The 22817-nt window shown below is 33.6% G+C and overlaps 1 protein-coding gene across 10 annotated transcripts in view; it reads left to right on the forward strand.

Moving 5' to 3' along the window:
* Positions 1–1974, forward strand: part of abo (de-etiolated protein 1 abo) — a 144385-nt gene extending 142411 nt beyond the window's left edge. For all 10 annotated transcript variants that reach the window (XM_090416061.1, XM_090416064.1, XM_090416063.1 and 7 more), the window contains one exon: positions 1716–1974. In XM_090416061.1, coding sequence (XP_090272187.1) covers positions 1716–1914 — 199 coding nt within the window. In that variant the 3' untranslated portion in view covers positions 1915–1974. The remainder of the gene's footprint in view (positions 1–1715) is intronic.
* The last annotated feature ends 20843 nt before the right edge of the window (positions 1975–22817 follow it).

Here is a 22817-nt window from a genome sequence, read left to right on the forward strand (position 1 = left end):
ATGGATATAGGGTTGGTGAGGTGGATGGTTGATGGAGAGATATCAGAGAGTAGTTTATTCAGGAGTAGAGTCCAAAAGACGGCCTGTGACTAGTGGTGTGCCGCAGGATTCTGTTCTTGGACCACTGCTGTTTAATTTGTTCATTAACGATATAGGGAAGGATCTAAGAGGAACAGTTCATTTGTTTGCTGATGATGCAAAGTTGTGTAGGGCAATAGTGAATGCAGAAAATGTCAAAATCTTGCAGGACGACTTGGATAGATTGGGGTTCTGGGCTAAGGAGAATGGATGTCAGTTTAATGTGACAAAATGTAAGGTTATGCATTTTGGGGTGAAAAGATTAGCACCAGTATACCACATTGGTGGAACTGTACTCCAGGAGACTGATGAAGCCAGCCAGGGACTTGGGAGTGTTGGTGGATAGGGAGATGAAGTTTAGGGGGCACATTGCAAAAGTGGCTAAATCAGCTCATCGACTCACTTGGTTGTTGAAAAATACTTTGACGAGCAGAGACAAGCATGTTATTGTACCTCTGTACCGAGCCTTGATAAGACCTCATCTCGACTACTGTGCCCAGATTTGGTCACCTAGGTTTCTTCTTGATGGGGAGGAGGTGGAGAGGATCCAGAGGCGAGTGACCAAGATGATAGCAGGTCTATGGAATGAACCTTATGAGAACAGGTTGAAGATTTGTGGGTTGCAGAAATTGGTTGATAGGCAGAAAAGGGGAGATATGATTGAGACATACAAATTGCTAAAGGGTTTCTATAGGATTAATTCAGAGGATATTTTTGAGATCAGGACTGGTGGTGGGAGAACTAGGGGACACCTATGGAAGCTGGGAAAGAGTGTGGTTAGCAAGGGTGTTAGAGCTGGGTTCTTTACTTTTAGAGTAGTAAATGAGTGGAATAAGCTGCCAGAGTCTGTTGTGGGTGCTGTGATGGTGAGTGAGTTCAAGGCAAGGTATGACAGATACTGTGAGAATATCGTATAGTTGTGTGGACATGATGTTTAGGGCCTCCCTTGATGAGCCTAAGGACTACCTGGAGTTGCCCGTAATAATAATATATCTGGTAAATACATATTTATTTATTTATTACTGGAATGAATTTATTTATTACTGGAATTATTACTGCAAGGATTGATTTAATATTACATTTTTAAAGTAGATATAATTTAACATGTGCTTCCAAAGTGGAATTCATCTATTTTTATAGCTCAAGCAAAACGGTGCATAGCAAAAATAAGGCATTAACAATAATGTGTGGTCTCTAAAGCAGTGTTTCAGACTAGCTCAACTATTGTACATGAATACATCATAATTCTCTAACCTTTCATCTGCATGACATTGGACAATTTTTTAGACCTTTTTAAATGAGTTGGAGTTTTATTCTCCAGAAATTGCAGTTGTTTTGGCTCATGGAAATTTTAGCTGTCTTCACATTTTGATAAACACATGCAACATACATAAAAGAAAAAATGGGAAACATAAATGAAACCAACATTAAGAATACAGCATGCAGCAGACATGCTATATAAACATACACCAAGAAACTTTCATGCTGAGTTCATTCCTACCTGAATTTGTCCTATACTCGGTTTCATATTTTCATTTTTTTTATATGTAAGTGAGAAAATATTCAATGTATTGTATAAACTGAAACCAAAATTGTCTTTCAGCAAGTTGTTATATATATTTATTTATTTGCATTAGGTTCTATGCTCGTGATTCAGGATTACTAAAATATAAAATTTATGCTGGTGTGCAAGAAAGAAGTCCTCCACCTTCTGCTCACAAAAGCAGATTAGTTGCTTTTACGTTCCATCCACATGACCCTTTTGCCATTAGTGTACAGAGAACAAATGCTGAATATGTTGTGAATTTTCATATACGGCACACTCCCACAGACTGATATTGTAATTAATTAGAACTGTATCAAAATTAGTGATAAATAAAATCCTATTTTATTATACATGTTGAACTGATATCATTTTGAAAAACATTTGTACAGAAATGAAAGTTTGTTGTCACTGCTTTTGCACAAATGAGGGAGTCTACATCTGGAAATGACAATAAAACCATTGTTTGTATACAACTTAAGTTTCATCATTTCCTGATAGGTGGTCTCAATGGTTGCACAGGATTGCCATAAAATAACTTTCCCTCTTTGGAGGCATCTGTAGCTAAAACCAATAAACAGAATGAGACCAAATTTTATATCGAGACTTTCTTCAAAAGTCTCAATATATAAATCATGGGGAAGATGATTTCCGCAAAAAAAAAAAAAAAAAAAAAAAAAAAAAGATTTAGTACCAAAAGTCGCCGATAGAGGAAAGTTTGATGCTGGCAGAGCCGAAAACAAGCAGATAATTACATTAAAGGCAGATAAATGGAATAATAACATTTCAACAGTGTAAGCGAGAGCCACATCGCTCATTCCAGCTGGATATGTGGCGTGTTACAATGATAATAAGAATAATAATTTAACTAAAACAACTTGTGAGAGAGACAGAAATTAATGCAGTGATTGAACTCACAGGAAATAATTTTTATTCATCAGAATCAAGGTCCCCTAGACTACATACACGATTTTCAATGTGCTGACCTTTCTTGTGTACAACAAATTGCATCTGTGTGCGACATGCTCTACAGCTGAGCGTAAGGAGTCAGATTGGATGTTCATAACAGCCTGTTTTAAGTTCTCTTTCAAGACATGCAAGTTGGGAGCACCACCAACATACACAACAGATTTCAAATACCCCTACAGCCAAAAGTCACATGGAGCGATGTCCGGGGATCGAGGCGGCCATGCCTCTGGAAAGAACTGACTGATAACTCTCTCATTACTGAAATGCTGGCGTAAAAGGCGATGTACTAAACGTTGAATTTGTGGCTGTGCTCCATCCTGCATAAAAATTATGGAGTCCAAACATTGTCTTTGCTGCGATGGCAAAATTTTTCAGCATTCGTCAATAAATCTCTCCAGTAATGGAGCAGCTTACAGGCTGTAGGGGTAATACGGCATTGCACTGTTTAAGGTAAAACAACTTAACTGAGGCAACATATAGGACGCATATTGAGCACAATTCGTCAGTCATTCAAATAACTGCTTGAATGTTCCCAATCCCTTTTTAAGTGGAATTAGTGGTGCTGCTGTCACGTACACACAGTAAAATTTGCATAATCCTTTTTACCTGAGTTTACTGCAAATATTTGACTGCTTTTGGCTCCGCCAGTGCCAAAATTTCCCTTATCAGTGACTTTTGGTACTAAATCTTTTTTTTGCAGAATTCATCTCCCCACGCCTTTGAAAGTCTCAATATAAAATGTGGTCCCATTCCATGTATTAGTTTTAGCTACAGATACCTCCAAAGAGGGAAAGTTAATTTATGGCCACCCTGTATATTGTTAATATCATCTACTCAACAGCCTTCTAAATTTATGTTACTTGGCAGTCTTCAAATATTGTCAGTTTACATTTCAGTCTTTAAAAGTATTTGGCTGGATCACTTCATCTAAATCTTTTCCCTAAAGGTTCTGTTTGAGTGACCATACCATCTCAGATTAGCTCTACTCTGAATGCTGATGTCAAGTTTCTTCATATCTTTAATATGATTCTGCCACTGATGCAATTTGTTCACTTTTCTCAGAATGCTCATCCTATGGTTTCTCGTTCTTGATTAACTGGCTTGAATGTAAGTTGTCTAATTCTTTTATTCCATATAAATTCATTTGACCGGCTTAACTTTACCATACTGGCTGTGCTTATTATAATATCTTTGTCCATATTTAGTTTGCTATTTTCACTAAAATTGGTAGAAAGCTTACCTCCTCCAAATGGGGGACAGACCCTAGCACACTGAGATCTTCTGCCTTGGCCCTTTGCTATTCTTCTGCTGAATATGTCTGCCTGGTATGGTCCAGATCCTACCATGACCCAGCATTGAATGAAAGCTGCTGCTTAATTAGAGGATACCTGAAACCAACACCACTAAAAGACTTGTATACTTTGGCTGGTATTGCACCCACTTCAATTCGAAGATCTGCATTCTCAGCTGACAAAAGAAGCAGACGAATGCCACCTACTATTCGGCCAGACCACAGTACCCAAAGACCAAGATCCTGACATAGCTTCCTAGCAACTGTTGAACCACCTAAAAACCCTCCAGAGACAAGACTTCAACAATGGCTTGCATTATACCCTGGGAGTAATACTGGTATTCCAACAGACTTCGAATGACAGGACACTGTAAACAAAACCTCATCAAATGGGGCTACCTCACTGGACCAGATAATTGAGTGTGGGACAACCCAGTCCATGGAACACCTTCTTTCTTGTCCCCTTCTTCAATCACCTTGCACAAAAGAGGACTTATATCCTGCACAGAAAGAGCAGTTGATTGTGCAAGATACTGGAGGAACATCTGACCATATTTATTGTATATAACTTATGTATAGTTTCTTTTTCTTCATATTTTACTTATTATTCCCTATATGATTCACCTACCAAATTTAAGCTGTTCTCATTTGTAATGTATCCTAATTTGTTGTAAATAATGTTATACCACTTACTTACTACTGTACCACTTGTGTTTGGATACAAAATAAAACACAAACTGGTGACTAAACAACTGAAATGTTAGTCTCACTGTATCAATCTAAGATATTGGTCTTCCCCTGGGTGTTTTTCCTGCTATCCTAGTAAACAAGCACCCTGTTTTGCCCTTTCCTTTCTCATTCTGTTTAACTGACTATATATACCACCTTAGATTAGTCTGGTTTACATGTACCTGAATGCTAACAATGTCAAGCTCCATCATAACATATGTTTTTAATGATTTTGTCACTGATGCCATCTGTTCTCTCTCCTGATTTTTCTTACAACTCTGTTTTATTTTGTTGAATTTTTTCTTGACAATTATTCATAAGACTATTACACTTTTTTATAAAATCTTTATCAAGTAGCTTTATTTTTTATCCTCCTACATGTTTCGCCAATCTGTTTCTATTGGCATCCTCAGGGAATACAAATCAGTAAGCTAAAATGAAGGTTATAACCGATGGTTCTAAATCATACAAAAAATTGGTATCGTGCGTGACAATGTGCGTGTCTCGTTAACACATAGGATATGTCAGAAATAACAGACAAGACATTTCATGCCACTTTGCCTCTACTAACCATCACATTGAGTGGGATAAGAGCCTTATGCCATACATAGAAGCTAACTACCATTCAAGAACCTTTAAAGAAGCAGCTACAGTCGCCCGTAAAACTGAAAACCTAAACAAGAATCAAGGTCTAATTTTACCAAAATTTGGAAAACTTTTATCAGATCATTAAATATCAAAGAAATGAACTTTCATAACAATTACGTCATGAGCCATAACGAATAAATCACGTTAACGAGACACGCACATTGTCACGCACAATACCATTTTTTGTATGATTTAGAACCATCGGTTATAACCTAGTCTGTAACCTTCATTTTAGCTTACTGATTTGTATTCCCTGAGGATGCCAATAGAAACAGATTGGCGAAACATGTAGGAGGATAAAAAAAAATAAAGCTACTTGATAAAGATTTTATAAAAAAGTGTAATAGTCTGTTTTATTTTATTTTATTTCTAACGCAGCTCCAAGTTAAAATTGGTTTGAACGTGTATACTGTTAGTCCAGTGCTATGACTAATTTCTTTCTTATTTTATATAAATTTCTTTGGGTGATGTCTTATCACACCGTCTGTTGTCTACTTCCATATTTAGTTTGCCATTTTCATTAAAAATTTCACCTAATAGCAGAAATACTATATTTTTTGAATAATGGTTTTCACACATGTAAGAGAAAACTAAACATAATTTATTACTCCTAATAAATGAATTTGCTCAGTATATCATGAGCTTCTTTGATGGAGAAGCTCATGATATATTGAGTGAAATATATAGGAGTAATAAATTATATTTAGTTTTCTCTTACACGTGTAAAGCCATTATTCAAAAAGTATAGTATGTCTAATACACGTCTCTATTAAACACCTAAAAGCTGAAATGTTTTACTTGTTCTATAGGTTCTCCATGCAGTTGTTTTCATTATTCCTGCCTATTTATTATTACAGTATAATAGTCCATGTGTTGTCTGATCAAAGAGTATGGCAAATGTTGCCACAGCACTCAATGTGTTGGAGGAAGAGCAAAGCTAAAGGGACTTACATGATCTCATATCCATCTGTCAAGTCACATGATGAGTTTCAAGTTAATCACTTAGTTGTAAAGGTGGTTTCTACCTGCTTACGTTTTGTATCATTGTTGTGTAGTGTAAATGGAGCAGCATTCAGCAATTTAGAAAGTGTAACTCCAGAACTTTTCCCACTCAAAATGTCATAAAAGAAAATTAATCTTGGATGGATGATTATAATCTTGAGACCAAGATTCAAATGTTGAAAGTTTTTCCACTGGGTTATACTATAAATTAAAGATGTCAAGAAATTATATTCTTGGTTTAATCCTTTATCCAAGTGTAAGCCAACAAAGTTAGTGCCTGAAGTAACTTCAGAACTGGACAACTCGTATATAGAGGCTCAAGACATAACTTCACTTCCCTTAATTATCCCATAATGCAAAGCACCATATCCTTTTAGACATGCATACTGCTATGCATTATGGGAAGGGTCACTACCCAGACCAGTTTTGACCTTTATTGAGGTCTCATCTCAGTGGGAGCCAGACCCTGAAGTGATACCAAAGTCCATATACAAGTAGCCAAAAGGTGTTACCCCTTATTACTAAAATACTCTGGATTACAGATAGATGTTGAAAGTTTTTCCACTTGGTTATACTATAAATTAAAGATGTCAAGAAATTATATTCTTGGTTAATTCTTGATCCAAGTGTAAGCCAACAAAGTTTGCACCTGAAGTAACTTTAGGACATGTCCAAATGGATATGTGCTTTGCATTATGGGATACTAAGGCAAGTGATGTAAAGTTTATTGGTCTCTATATATGAGTTGCCCAGTACTGAAGTTACTTCAGGTGCTAACTTTGTTGGCTTACACTTGGATAAAAGATTAAACCAAGAATATTATTTCTTGGCATCTTTAATTTATACCAAGATTCAGAGTTCATAATGGAAAATGTCCAGCTCACCTTGGCTGAAAAGGGACACCATTCAAATGTCAAAGTCCTGTTTAATCTCTTTTTCAATCTGCAGAGCATTGTGTGTGCAGAGTTCACATATAGAGGCAACTCAGTCAACTCTGAATATTATCAGGGCCACGGATTATACAATGCAGTATTAGGGGTGGCTGATAAAAGTTTGCACCTGGGCAGCAAATACCCTTGGTATGCCCCTGAATATTATAAAGGAGTACTAGAATGTTTGAGGAATGATATGCATCAAAAAAAGACTGCAGAAGAGGACAATTGGTTTCATGTTGCATCATAACAATGCTCTGTGCCACAAATCCATTCTAATTTGACAAGTCTTGTCAGACAAAATAATTGCAATCCATTTTGCATCTGCGAATTTTGCATTTGCCAAATTCACCCAATTTAGCACCTTGTAGATTCTGGCTATTTCTAAAGTTGAAATCAATGATGAAGGAAAAGCATTTTGCATCATTACAAGAAATTGAAGCAGCCACAACAACAACACACCTAAAAAAAAAAAGTAGTTGGAATTATTGGGACAAATGTGTAGCAAATGAAAGAGGCTAATTTATTTTTAGGTTAATAAACTTTCTTGAATTTTAACATTCACTGTACTTTTTGATCACACCCCCTAGTCTTTGTCTTTTTATTGCTCACTTTCATTCTAAGTTTCTTGCATACAACTTCACCACCATATAACCTTTGGCTGAATCAACTGATGTTTTATTCCAATGAGTTTCCAAGACTGCTTTCTTTCTTTTTTTTTTTTTCCCCATTTCATTTTTTCTTGAATAATAATTGTATATTTCAGTCTACATTTTGCCTTTAAAAGCTGCTCTACTCTGATTCTTTATAAAATTTTCTTATACACTTCTTTTCGATATGATATTCAATTTCAAAAACCTACCTATTTCAAATTCCCTGAATGCTCATGTCCTGACTGAGCATGGAAATATCACTATCAACAAAGTCAGTGAGATTTTTAAACGAGAATTAAGATATGACTGCAGAAAATATCAGAGCTGTACTTTACATATTTAAAGAGAATGGCGAGATAAAGAGACTGCTGGTAGGAAAAAAGTAAGATGTTTAAATGTTCATACTGTACTTATTGAACAAATATGAACAATTCAGCCTAGAGGGTTTTGTTTTTAACAAATGTTGAATTTGTTAATAGTGAAGATAACTATAAAAAAGGCTATATAAAGAACCTTGACATATGTACAGTATAGCAACAACAAAAACAAACCTTTATTAATATTTCCAGAAATTTTGCATAAAACATATCAAAATGTTAACAGCTTAAAAAATTCATCAGTGGGCTACCTCTTATAATTATAAAAATAGAACATTTATATATTGATTTCATATACTTATTTAAAATAATTTACCCCATGATTTTTTTTTCCCCTATGGAAACAATTAGAGGCAAGAAAACATAAAATCAAATTGACAGTATAACAAATAACATGAATAGATACTATTACTTAAAATTTAGTTTCACAGAAACATGGAAATTATAATTTTATATATCCTATAATAATGTCTTCATATTTCCCCACTCCCAAGGTAATTCTGTGTGTGGTGGTGATGGACAACATTGCACTTACCAGTGCAGTGTTGGTTGGGACTTGTTGAATCTCTAACATTCAGTCGTGAATAAACAAATAGTAGTTTACAATTTGTTTTGTACAAAATATATAAATCCACATTTTAATTGCAAAACTATTACTGTGTACCAAACAAAGTGATGCAAATTTCAAAAGACTAACTTCTGTAACATTATATATATTTTTGTGAAATTGAGTTTACTGCTGTTGCTGCTAGATGAAATACATTTTCTTTTTTAATAGTTAAAAACTGTGATTAGGATGTTATACATAACATTGCAATAATAATAATAATAATAAAAAACTGTGCTGTAAAGCAAGATCATTCATTACACTAAATATTCATATATTTCTAAATGGCAGAAAATACAAATGTGGTCAGTCTTGCTTGTATATCTGATTAAACCTTTGTTCAAAAATGCATTAATTTATTAATACATTTCAGGATACATAATTTTTTTTTTATATTGTATTAATACAGTTGTCAGCCTGTTTGGATGAGTGAATAGCATCACTGTTCCCTAGCCAACAGCCTGTGATTTGAATACATTGAAAATCACCTGATGTGAGACTACCACTATTACTGGAAGCTCAAGTGGCTTGAAAAAGTACAATCAACATTTGATCTCTGCAGCAGAAACCAGATTAACCATAATCCATGGTACTAAACATGTAATAGGTTTACAACTTCAGTGGGACTTAAATAAAAGCAGAATAAGTTTGAGATAGTTACATGGCAGATGATTCAATATTACAACACTTGTAACATACAAATAAATTACCCATGAATGTAATGATAAGAGAATTACTTTAAGGGTGAGTTTGTTTATTTATTTGACTTTTTTTATTTTGTCTAAGTAAACAAAACTGGAATATAAATGCAAAATGGCATATGTGGCAGTACGGCTGTTTGAAAGCAGCAACTATATAACAGAAATAAGTATATCAATAAGTAAAATAATAACCCATTCAACATTATGCATAGGTATACAGTGTTTGATACTAAATGGATCACACACATTTATACTAGTTATCAGAAACAATGCAACTAAGCAGTCTCACACTCAGAATATTTTTTCAATGAGTAAATCTCGGCAATCAGTGCATGTATTATGTTCTACCTGCTGAATTTCTGGTCATACTAATTACACCATTTGAAGCAGAGTAATTTACTCTTTAAAACAAGTCTTAAAAAAATATTGACATGCACACATAGCTTGTTTATAATTTAAAAAAAAAAAAAAAAAAAAATGTAGATGCAAATGGTGACTAGGAAAGAGATTTACTGCTGAAGAGGCACTGGAATTATATTTTACCACCAATTCTGATGATAGTTAAGTCAGCCATTTAGCAATAAAACAAAAGTAGATGCTGATATTTATATGAAGAGCAAAAGTATATTTTGAACAGTCTATCAACAAGTAATGATACACACTGCAAAATCAAGGAGTAAAATGTGACCTTCGACAGGAGCAAACAAGAAACAAAATAAGTGACCATATTTTAAAAATGCTGTTTTTTTTTTTTAAATAATATTCTTCTGTTGTTTATAAAGCATTTGGAAAATCATTTATGCTTCAAAGCCTTCCCCCGAAAAATACACGGCTTGACCACATGCAAGAGGATGATCATTCTTTGGGGATAGCAGCACTTTTTTTTTTTTAAATCGACATTCTATTGTCAAAAAATAATAAAAATAGAACCCCCCCCCCACTAGAATGTACAGAATATACCATACTAAAAAGATGAGAACCAGATTAATGGCTGGGTAAATAACAGATTGTAGATGTAAATATCTTTAGATTGACAAGTGAATTTAGTGTCCACCCACAACTGATGCAAAATATTTAGAAAACCTTTCAGAGGGAGATGCATTAAAAAAAAAAAAGACATCAATTTAATGCTTTCATGTTGTGAAGTTGCTCTGAAAAAAAAAAAAATGTGCATATTCGAAATCCTGATTATCATGTTTCATGAGTCACACATTAGCAACTTAATTTGGCTAGTACTTCAAACCAGTCATTTTTTCTATTGATTACAGGTGATAATGAGTTAGTCAGTTCATCAGTGGCCTAACAGTCAGAGCTGACTTTTTTTTAAGTAGGAGCCAAACGTCAAGTTGCTAATGAGTGGCTGGACACCATGTGATTTACCGTATTATTTTTGTTAATTAATTGTAGTATAAGGAATTAGAATATATTCTAGAAAAACAAAAAGAGGAGAATGAGTTAATATTAATTTAAAAGGGACCAGAGTTAAATGTATGAAGTGTTCATAACAAAAATAACTTTTTCAAGTTAAATAATAAATTGAATTAATGAGCCCTGGATTTCAAAGCCTCACAATCACAAAAATTATTCAGATGTTTTGAATAATGTTTTGTCTTAAAATAAAAACTTACAAAATACTATTTTGATATTCTTATTGTGACTGAACAGTGCATAAGAATTATAATAAAATTTCCACACATTAATTTATCAAAAACTATCATTTTATCACTTTCTCTAATGTTTGTCTAAGTTTGGGACAGCAATATTCCATGATTTTTGTCATAAGTCTGGAAACCACCTTTATTACTTTAATGCTATGGGGCAAGGATTAGATAATCCAACCCTTCTCTAGAGACCAAACATGGAACTTTTTCAAGTCATTTCAGGGCCTCTAATAAGTATGTTGGTGGTTTCAGATCAGGCAATGAAAATCACCTGTCACCTAAAGAGGTTTGCACACAACACATACCACAATGTGATTTGTAACTATATCCCATAGGTTAGAGAGCAGAGATGCTAAGGCTTTCATATTAAAAGTACTTTTACTCACCAATTTGGTCACATAGTTTTCATGTGATGTGGAAACACGAGAGGATCCAGAAACAAATGACCACTCTAGAATGTTTGGTTATGTAGAACAGTTGAAGGATGGTAAATTTGGTGGATAAGAAGAAAAGAGATGATATGACAGACCTTCAAGTTAGTGAAGGGATTTTACTAAGAGTAGAAGGTGAAGTGGGAAGGAACATACTTCAGAAACTAACTCTGCTCCAGAGACCAAATATGAAAGTTTATCAAGTCACTTCAGGCCTCCAGTTATCCAAGTGATGGTCTCACATCAAATAAAGAAATTCATTTCCAACCTAAAAACAGATACATACAAAAGGGGAATGAATCTACTGGTTTCAAAATATATGAATAACCAATAATTAAGATAATTGTATAATTTACTAAATGGTGAAGCAAGTTATACATGAACCTATAAGCTACAGATATGTTTTGTCTACTGGTGACATGCTTAAAGCAGAAAAGAAAAGTTATAACAAGAAAGAAAGGATTATCAGAGAAAAGTACTGAATAAATTTAAATATTTCTTTATTTGGGTGTTAAAAGAAATTACATAGGAATGAAACAGATTTGAAGCCACAAATTATGTGCACTTTTATGAGTTCAAGTAATAAAAGAACACATATAATATGGAGATAGTGTCCTTCAATTATCTTAATCGAAAAACTAATTGTTGATGCATATATTTGTAGCATAGTAAATGACTAGGTGGGGAAAACAAATTCATGAAAATAAATGGAGATAGTCACTGAAAAACAATAACTAATAAATAATTCTTGATGCATATATTTGTAGCATAGTAAATGACTAGGGGAAAAACAAATTCATGAAAACAGTTGAAACGTATGCTACCTTTCCTATAACCATTAGCAGAAATGTTTTTTTTTTAATCTCCTCTCCAAGATACTGCTACTAGTTTTGGGATTTTATTTCCAAAACAAATCTTGGAATCTTTTTAATCTTGTTTCTGGATGTCATCCAAGATTAAAATCAAAGCTTTATACAAGATCTGCATTTTGAAACTTGTTGACAAAAGATTATCTGATTAAACAAACAAAAGTAATGAAATGAGAAGCACAACAGTGTCTGGGATTTTGTAGAGATGTTTTTTAATGTCTGGCTTAAAATTCATCATCAAATTCCTGACATGTACCCAAAAGGGATGTATAGGATATGATAGTACTACATGAAAAACTTATATCACCACTAACTTCTTATCTACAATTTTCCTCCAAATCAATCTGTTAGCTGTCAAGATTCCGACATTATCAGATCTTATATTTCTGTCTTCTGAGGCACTTTTTTACTATATCTAGCCTTCTATATCTCGGTCTTCGTTTGGGTCTTTTTCCTGGCAAAGAACACTTGTTTTGCTAATCTTTCCTCTCCCGTTCTGTTTAAGTGACAATACCACCTGAGATTAGCTCTGCTAACATATTCCTGGATGCTGACAATGTCAAGTTCTTTCCTAATGTCCTAATTTTTAATATGATATTGTCATTGATGCCATCTTTTCATGCCCCTAATCTTTCTCAGTACTCTCATATCTGGCTTAAAATTTATCACTGAAAATCTCATGAAAGAAGTTTTTTTCAATACTCAAAACATGTTAACATTTCTTTCAAAACAGTATATTCTCCCCCCCCCACCCACCCACAAAAAAAGCAAATTTCTTATAAATTTTCAGGGAGGAAAAATGTTGCTAAATTTTTACTGTTATATTACTATAACAGTAAAAATCAATACTTCTCAATCCTCCATAGCTCAGTTGGTTTCTCAGAAAAAACATGGGTTTAAATCCCATCAAAGAACCTTTATCAGGACTTTACAATTGAATGTAAGTTAGCCAGTCTCATATGGAAGTTGAAGACTTTTCCTCCTGGAAACTCAGGTTTTTTTCATCCCGAAAAACAGCTTAACTGGCCATCAGAAACACAATTAACAGACATAAGCCTCATAGTTTGAGCTGCTTTGGTCAAAAATCAATACTTCCAAATTTTATAAACATTGTGGGAAAAAAATATTAGTTGCGACAATGACTGTCTCTCCTCTGTCCCCTGTCACATCTAAAGATCATAAAATTAGTCTCACTATTTCAACTCTTCTAAACTTAATGGCCTGTAATATGTGTCAAGTTTCATATAACATATTTTTGGCGTAATATAATTTATTATCATTCTAGCAATGAATTTATGTCCACATTTGTGGCACTAAAAAAAAAAATGACTACCTTTTTTAGTAGTCATGAAAATTTTCATATACAGGGTAGAAATGTAGTTCGTCCTTAGCTTTTGGACGCATTTCTAGATGTTTGTTGAAATATAACGTACTACATAGGGGGAGTACCTTGGGTGGGAAAGTAATTGCAAAAGGTGCCGAAATAAGTGTGTCTCTCCCTCCCCACTTCTGGCTGGATTTTCCATGTTACCATGTACAAATTCAAATACCACTAGCCATCGTGGATTGAAGTGTGTACCACACTGCAATTTATAGTCACTGCTGGTTTAATGACTGTCTCACAAAATTCTTGAAAATTTAACAATTAGCTTGTGTGAGCTGGCTCCAGCACACCACTGATCATATTCATGTGGTTTCGATGTTATCTGAATGTAATTTCAATGGTCACTTTATATCCATGTTTTTTAATGATATATAAACAGATTGGCTGATAGGTTGGTTAATAATAATAATTCTTGTAATTTGAAAACAAAGTACTTCCTACCAGTTATTATAGTTATATGCAATTTATTGTTAATTATAAGATCAAAAGGCTTTATTTGGATTAAATATTTGTAATAAATTATGAATACTTTTGTCTGTTTATATATTACCTGTATATTTTAACACTGCTTTCATAAACAAAGCAAGAAGGGGAATTGTGTCGATATGGCACTAAAGTTCTTGAGGAGTATCCTCAGTTGTTTTAGTAAAGAAATCAGGTTGTTTTCTTTCACACTGTATCAATTAGCATTGTGTTTAAACAAGTTCATTAATTTTACGCAGAGCAAGGTTACAGTACTTAAAGAGAAAGTGAGCAACTGCAACAAGAATTTGAAAAGCATTCATTTTTGTAATTATAAATTCTTGGCAATATTATTTGCCAAACAAAATACATTGTCTTTATTTCTTTGTCTTCTGTATGTCAAAGTACATACAAAAAAAAAAAACTAATGAATGATATATTTCAAATTTTAATGAAGAGAATGGATTTTTTTTTTTTATTCATTTGTAACTACTGCCATCAGTCATCAAAAAAGAATATACAATGAAATTTTTATACCTGCACTCATAAGTAACAAGAAATGGAGGTTAATACTAGCAATTTAACTTTGTGAATTATTTTTAAAGTTCTTAACAAAGAAACTAGCCTATACAATACTGCTGCCATGTGTGTAAACATATTAGTGCATTATATAATTGTTGCACTTGCCAAACACGTGCAATATCATCACTTAGCTATTGCCAAAGAGAGGCACGGCATTCTTTTCAGGTCTAACTTTTAATCAGGCAGCCAGTCTTCATCCTTTCACTGTGGTAAGTTGAGTACATTCCTAGCAGCATGTTTAGATAAAGTGACATGAGACTACTGCAAACAACTACTGACATCATGTTCCTATTCCTGACTAGTATTATTTCTGAATTGCAAGGTCAAAAACTCATTTTTTTTTTTCTGGAAGGAAAACCTATTTACCAGCAACAAAGGCCTAGAGGGGTCCTTCAGTCAGTCATAAGAATGAAAAATGGATGTCTTTCTTCTGTTGATAGAGCATCAGAAAAGTTACCACCAAACTATGCAAGGTATCATAATTTTTTTTTTAATCTCTGAACTTAAATTTTGATTTTCCTGAAGTATTGGTTAGTTTAGAATCCTATTAATGCTATCTTCTCTTTTTGCTTTTAATTATTATTATGTGACACTACTTTACTAAATACATCTCACCCTCTCCACTACTACTACTACTTAATTTTTTATCTGTAAATTGCATGTGTTCTAAAGGCCAGTTTGTCTGTACGCAGGAAGCTGAATTTTGAGTTTTCTTCCAACTGTTATATATATATATATATATACTGAACAGATTGTACTGTACTCTGATTTTACTTTTAATTCTGTTTCTTCGAATTAGGGAATAATACTGCCACCTAATCTAGTGCTGGGAATTTATAACTGATTTTAACATTCTGTTCTAGAATGATAAAACAGAGAGAAATTATCATATACAGTTTTTTTTTTTAAATCAACAAGTTTCAATATTCTATCTCTAAAATTTTATTTGAGTGAAAAGGACACAACATAACAATATAATTAATATGGAAAGCCCAAAGGCTTTAATTAATTGCAATATAATAATAACAGAGGTACATAATAACAATTTAACAGGCATATTTATTTAAAAAACAAACAAAAAAAGAACATGGGGCAATCTTTCTCTGAAGAAGGAAAATGTCAAAAAAATAAAAGAAGTTCAGTTATTTTTTGAAGCAACCACAGACAACATTAAAACCAATCCAAGCAGTACCATTTCTAACTGAGGGTTGACACAAAAGGAGTATCTAATCTTCGAAAATAAGACAATTCCAAAAGTACAAAACATTTCTGCCTTTATAAACAGATATACAGATACTTATATGGTTAATGTGACATCTGCTAAATGCAGTTTCTCTGCTTAATTAAAGCATCTAAAACTAAAAACTAAATCTAAAATGACTCAAGAAAAATTGGCTAGCTCCGTTTAATTTATTGTTATTTAGAATCTTTATAAGGCTTTGTGATATTATGAGAATATATTTAATCTATGTAAGGATACTTTAAATATCATTATCCCCCTGCCAACCAAAAAATTACACTTTCATAATTTCATTCATCTCACAAAACCTGGCTGATGACATTTTGTCATACAGTGCTGTATATAAAACAAGATAAATCTTCATTGGGGGGGGGGGGGTGTTCTAATACTCACAGCTAATTACAATGGATTATAAAAAAAAATCTTATTGTATAATGCAGCTCTATTTTACTTCACAATATGAGAAAACTGTAAATTTACAATGTACAATGTCATGAGAGAGAGAGACAGACAGATTGTTGAAAGTTTTGTCACCTAGTTAAAGATGCCAAGAAATTATATTATTTTTGTCAAGTGTAAGCAAACAACTGTTTCACATGCAAACATTGTTTGTTTACGCTTGGATAAAGGATTAAACTGAGAATATAATTTTTTGGTATCTTTAATTTTTAGCTAGAGATTTTTGTGAATTTTATAGTACTGATTGTATACTGATAAAATGTATATATTTTTGTATCTACTCAACAGATAAGAAGTGAAGCATTCTTTACTTGATTAACATCACTTCTTGTTTCCTATAACAGTTATCTCCTAGCTCTCTCTCTCTCTCTCTTCACAGGTGCACACAATTCAACCAATCTCTTGTGCTGAATCACTTTTTTTTTTTTTTAACTTCTGCTTTAGGTCATTGTTGTAGTTGAATAAATATGCAATACAAATGAAGTTCATCTAAAATTAATGCACATATTCTGTGCAATAATTCTCAGGAATATTTCCCCCCCCCCCCAAGTATGGCAGTATTTTCAATATAGAAATGTTATCACATGGAAAAACATTGCACTCAATAACAAGAGCCTCCGTAACAGTCGTAAAAATTACGACATTTACTATGCAGTTAGAAAGTCCTAAATTTGAATATGTGGGATGTTAAGAATCTTTCAAGGAAACGAACTTTTTTAAGTGAAAGTGAACTAGCAATTCTCATTCAAAGGCGACAGAGATTTTCCCTTGGAAATTCAATTTTTTCATCCTGAAAAACAGATGTACAATTAACACACCTGGTATACTGGCCTTATATTCTCAGATGCCTTTACCATAATTTAACCAATCCATAATAATGAAACAAACCAAAAGAAATAAAGAAAAAAAAAATCACAGACAACTGTATAAACAAAATAATTGGACTAACACACAGCAATCACATTCCAAAATTAATAAAAGTCTAAGCTAATCTAAACTTTCCAATACTGGTAAATTTTAAACATTTGAAAAAGCAGGCAGTTCAATATCATTTTAAAACAATATGCAAACTTAACAATAAATTTTCTAATTTTACACGGAATTTAATGTGCATGAAAATATTCTTAAGGAACATTGCAAAACAAAATGTGGCACTCATTTCCTTCAATAACAGCAACTCTCGCTCTTCCACAGGAAATAAAAGTAAGGACATGGTATGTTCCAGGAAACTGCAACATCTCTTCTTGAAGTAGTCTTAAGTAACAAAAATTAAAAGTTAACAAGTGTCTCTTATAATCATGAAAGTTTCGTTAATCATGCACATTATCTCATTTCCTCTTTCAGAGTAACAATTTAAAGAAAGATCTATATTGAGGAAGTTCATACAAAATGGACATACAAACCAAATTTTATACATCTAATAAATATAGTAATCCCTCAATTAACTGAATGCAATGAGAAATAAGTTTGCTGATCAGATAACTGAAGAGTCAGTTAATTGGAGGTAAAGATATATCATGGTGTATCAGAACTCAGTTGGCACAGTGACTCATTCAGTAGTCAGGTAAATAAGAAACCACTGTGTGTGTGTGTGTGTGTAAATACACAGTACATCTTTGATTTACATTAATTTGAATATCAGCTGGTTTCAAAATCTTCATGAAACATGTCATGGAATGGCGTGTGTGTGTGTGCACGAACACACATGCTGGCCTGGTTGGCCAAGTGGTTAGCATATCAGCTCTCCAGCCAAGAGGCTGTGGGTTCGAATCCTGCCAAGAGCATGGATGTTTGTGATTGTCCTACTAACTAACCATACATAGTACTGTAAACCTGTGTCCTGCGCAGTATGACCTTTGATGTCTTTGCACCATAAAAAATCAATGTGTTTTTCAGAGACCTTGCTGACACACACACATAATAAGCTTGCCAAAAATCCACTGAGACACAAAAATATACAGTAAGTCCTGAAACATGAACACCATCACACTGCTACTGCTTTCTTCAATAGTCTAAAATACTTGTTACTGACAATTAACATTTTTAATTCAAACTATTTTCAGAAAAATTAGTATTTTAATGGTTCATATCTATTATAGACTAACAACATATGCAATAGTAACAGTATTAACCATGTATATGATCCCATCTACTAATATTAAAATATTGAATTTTTTTATTTATTTTTTTTTTTGTAATACAGCCATTGAATTACCATGGAATTTGTTTTGAGTTTGATTTCTGAAGTTTGTTTAATAAAAATTATTCTTTTATTTATTTATTTATTTTTTAGGTTCCTCCATTCTAAAGCACCTTGCAAGATCATTTTGAAACTTTCTGAGAAAAGAATTAGATCAGAAAATAACTACAGCAATCCCTCGATTAGTGCGCCTAATGAGTTCTTTAAAACAGGCGCATGAATCAAAAACACACTAATTGAATACAATAACCTATGGGAAAATGTATAATTCATTCCTCAGATGTCTTTTTTGACCCTTGATTTTTTTTAATAAAAGAATTAGGGTATGTCTCAGGGCCTAGTTAAAGGAAAACCATGAAGCTGAAAGACAATAAAACATATTCAGAATATAAATTTATTATTCTACTTCTTAACATAGAATTGAGCTAACGTAGTTTGGCAGGCATTCTGTTTCTTTTTTTCATACAACTGACGGTATAGCCCTGTTGCCTCTTCTGCAAATTTTACTGGCTTTCTTCACCAGGATCAGTTTCTAAGCATTGCTGCTTAAAAACTTCGATTGTACGAAAACTCATCTCATCTCATCTTCCTTATACCCTCTTTTACCTTGCGGTGTCGAGGGTCCATTGATCATCGGACCTCACTCCGTTTACAGGATAAGGTGGTCAGCCTTATGCCCCAGTGTATCCTATAGCCTGTAGTGTTGAGTTCTCAAGGCCAGTTTGCCTGCTTTGCGGGATGAAAAACCCCAGAATAAACTGGGGAAAAAACCCTGCTGTCCACGCCCAAGACTGGCTAACTTGGCTATGGCTGAGGAAGATCCTTCAGCTCCTCACATCACCGACGGGAATCGAACCTAGGACACTCCTTCCCCAGGCATATGGTTGCGAAACGCATAGCCACTAGGCTAACCGCGTGGACTAAAACTATATTCTACGAAAACTATTTTCAAATTCTTAGTAAGGAAATACCGTGAGTAGACATATAAATACAAAATTAATGATGGAAAATCTCACGTAAAAAGTTTTTTAATAGTATAATTTTCGCCTCTATTCGACTAGAAGAACACCAGTCTTATATTCAGTACCTTAAGCCTGAACAGTCTGGACTTGCAGAACATGCCATCTTAACCATCTTAACATAGAGTCCATTGGAAAAAGACAAGAGTCCTTCACAAAAGTTGGTTCCTCATAGAACAACTTTATAAAGAAACACATGAAACTTTACTCCACTCTCCTAACTTAAACAGATCTGATGGGTTACGTCTATCCCCTTTATGGGAGATAGTACTCTACAAATCAGCTAATCTTTCCTGACTTTTTATTGTATATATATAGTTTTTTTTTTGTTAGGAAATTTTATTGACCTTTTTAGTTATCTTACACTAGCTACTTAGGTGGCGCTTCTTGGAATTGTCAGTTATTGTTTAATTTCAGCTTAACACGTACTGAAGATGCCTGTGACACACAGGCGAAAATTATACTATTAAAAAAAATCTTTTTACATGAGATTTTCCGTCATTAATTTTGTATTTATTTTCAAATTGTTTCTGTGAAATCTCTTTGGGCTTGTCAGTGATTAAAGTTTCTTCATATTCTTCAGGATATTCCTGCTGTGTATCTAAATTTAGTAGGTTGGAATCACTCAACTTCTCAGAATGAGATTTAATTAACTTAGATTCATGTATACCTTGAATAACTTAGATTCATTTGAAAAGCCTCTAAAATCATTTTCAGAATGTGGAAGAATGTGCTTCCAAATGGCTCGCATATTGCTAGCAGTAATTTCATTCGATTTTGCGACTTTATAACCAGGCTGAGATTTCTCTGATTTGGCTAGAAAAGTCTTGGAAGGCATTCATTTCCAAAAAAAGGCCGGTTTCATCAACATTAAATATTTGTTGATCACAATAGTCTCCTTCTTACACAATTTTCTTCAAAATCTCTGGATATCTCCTTATCTGCACTTGTAGCTTCTCCTGTGATTAGAACATTATGTAGGCTATTTCTCTTTTTGAAACGCTCAAATACCCAGCACTAACACGGAATTCTTCTTTTCCATCATTGATAGCCCTTTCTTTCCAGGTTACAAAGAGACAATGCTTTTGATTTAATAAAGCCAGTGTTTAGCAGGATCCGATTTTGGTTACAATCTTCGATCCATGTAAAAAGAAGTCTCTCTCTAATTCAATTATAATACTTTAATTTCAAGTGCATACACATGATGAACTTGAAGCAGCCTTATCTTTCTCTTTGTATTCAGCAGTTGATTCACCCATTTTTGTGTTCTTGTCCTATCTTTGCTCTAGACTTGCCTTGTTAATTTTTCTTTATTATTTCAAGTTTTTCTTCCAATCAGATTACTTTTCGAATCATTTTCACACTTCTTTTTTTTGCTCACTAATTCTTTTACTCATGATTAAAGGTAAGGAAAATAATTTAAAAAAAAAAGTTAATGAAAGCAATTGCATGTAATATGATCAGTAAAATGCTATAATAAATTTAGTTTAATCCTTTATCCAAGTGTGAGCAAACAAAGTTTGTGCCTGAAAGTATCTTCAGGACTGGGGTTAGGTAGTGCAACACCAGGGCGACTCCTTGCAAAGGTGGAGTAAGCTACTATTACTCCTATCTCAGTATCTCCCATAATGCAGCACACATCTCCTTGCAGATATGTAATGTTATGCATTAAGGGCCACTATCCAGACTAGTTTCGACCTTTATTGAGGTCTCTTCAGTAGCAACTTTATTGAAGTCTCTTCAGGGTCGAAACTAGTCTGGGTAGTGGCCCTTCCCTTAATACATAACATTAGACATATCCGCAAGGAGATGTGTTTTGCATTATGGGAGATACTGAGATAGGAGTGATAGTAGCTTGCTCCACCTTTGCAAGGAGTCGTCCTGGTGTTGCACTACCTAACCCCAGTCCTAGATACTTTCAGGAGCAAACTTTGTTTGCTCACACTTGGATAAAGGATTAAACTAAATTTATTATATTCTAACCACGCGAAAAATAAACTTTCAACATCTTTCTCTAAATCCAGAGTAATTTATTAAAAAGGTGGCACACCATTTCGCAACTCCTATAGGTGGAGATGACCTTGCTAATGCTTCTGGCTGGTATCTCCACTTGGGCCTGGCTCCCACTGAAGAGACCTCAATAAAGGTCGAAACTAGGCTGAGTCAAAACTAGGCCCTTCCCTTAATGCATAACATTAGACATATCCGCAAGGAGATGTGTTTTGCATTATGGGAGATACCGAGATAGTAGCTTGCTCCACCTTTACAAGGAGTCGCCCTAGTGTTGCACTACCTAACCCCGGTCCTGAAGATACGCTCAGGCGCAAACTTTGTTTGCTCACACTTGGATAAAGGATTAAACTAAATTTATTATATTCTAACCAAGTGAAAAATAAACTTTCAACAGTAAAATGCTATGTAAATGTAAAACAGACGACATAAATTTTGTCAGTAAATTTGGAACATAGTGTACATGGAAATAGTGTAGTATGCCATTAAAAAATAGCTTTGTAAAATGTTTCAAATCAGTAACCAAATTATTTCAACCTGGTGAGATACTTTTTAAATAGTTAGTCATAAAAAATGTATAGATCGAAAATTTTTAAAATCTGTAACAAGGGTATCGAAAAAGATGACGCACTAATCGGGGACGCATTAATCGAGGGATTGCTGTATTCACATTTTAGCTAAAAATAAGTGTGTATGTAAATATTTAAAGTTTTTTAAAAAAATTTAATAAATTTTTTAAAAAATGACAAATGTGAAAAAAGTGAAAAATGACAAAATATGGGATTTTGTGTGTGTGGGGGGGGGGGGGGGCACGTGCGTGCATGCAGGACCATTTCTATCAAGATTATCTTGCTACTCACTAAGTATTCATAAATAACTTACCACTGTTTTTCCCTTTTCAAAAGAAAAAAAAAATTTCATTTGGAAGACAGATTTTTCTATGTAAACTGACTAATGTATTTTTTTTCAC

This window comes from Typopeltis vanoorti, chromosome 3, assembly GCF_054136105.1.
Source record: "Typopeltis vanoorti isolate ZY-2024b chromosome 3, IOZ_Tvanoo_1.0, whole genome shotgun sequence".
Taxonomy (NCBI): domain Eukaryota; kingdom Metazoa; phylum Arthropoda; class Arachnida; order Uropygi; family Thelyphonidae; genus Typopeltis; species Typopeltis vanoorti.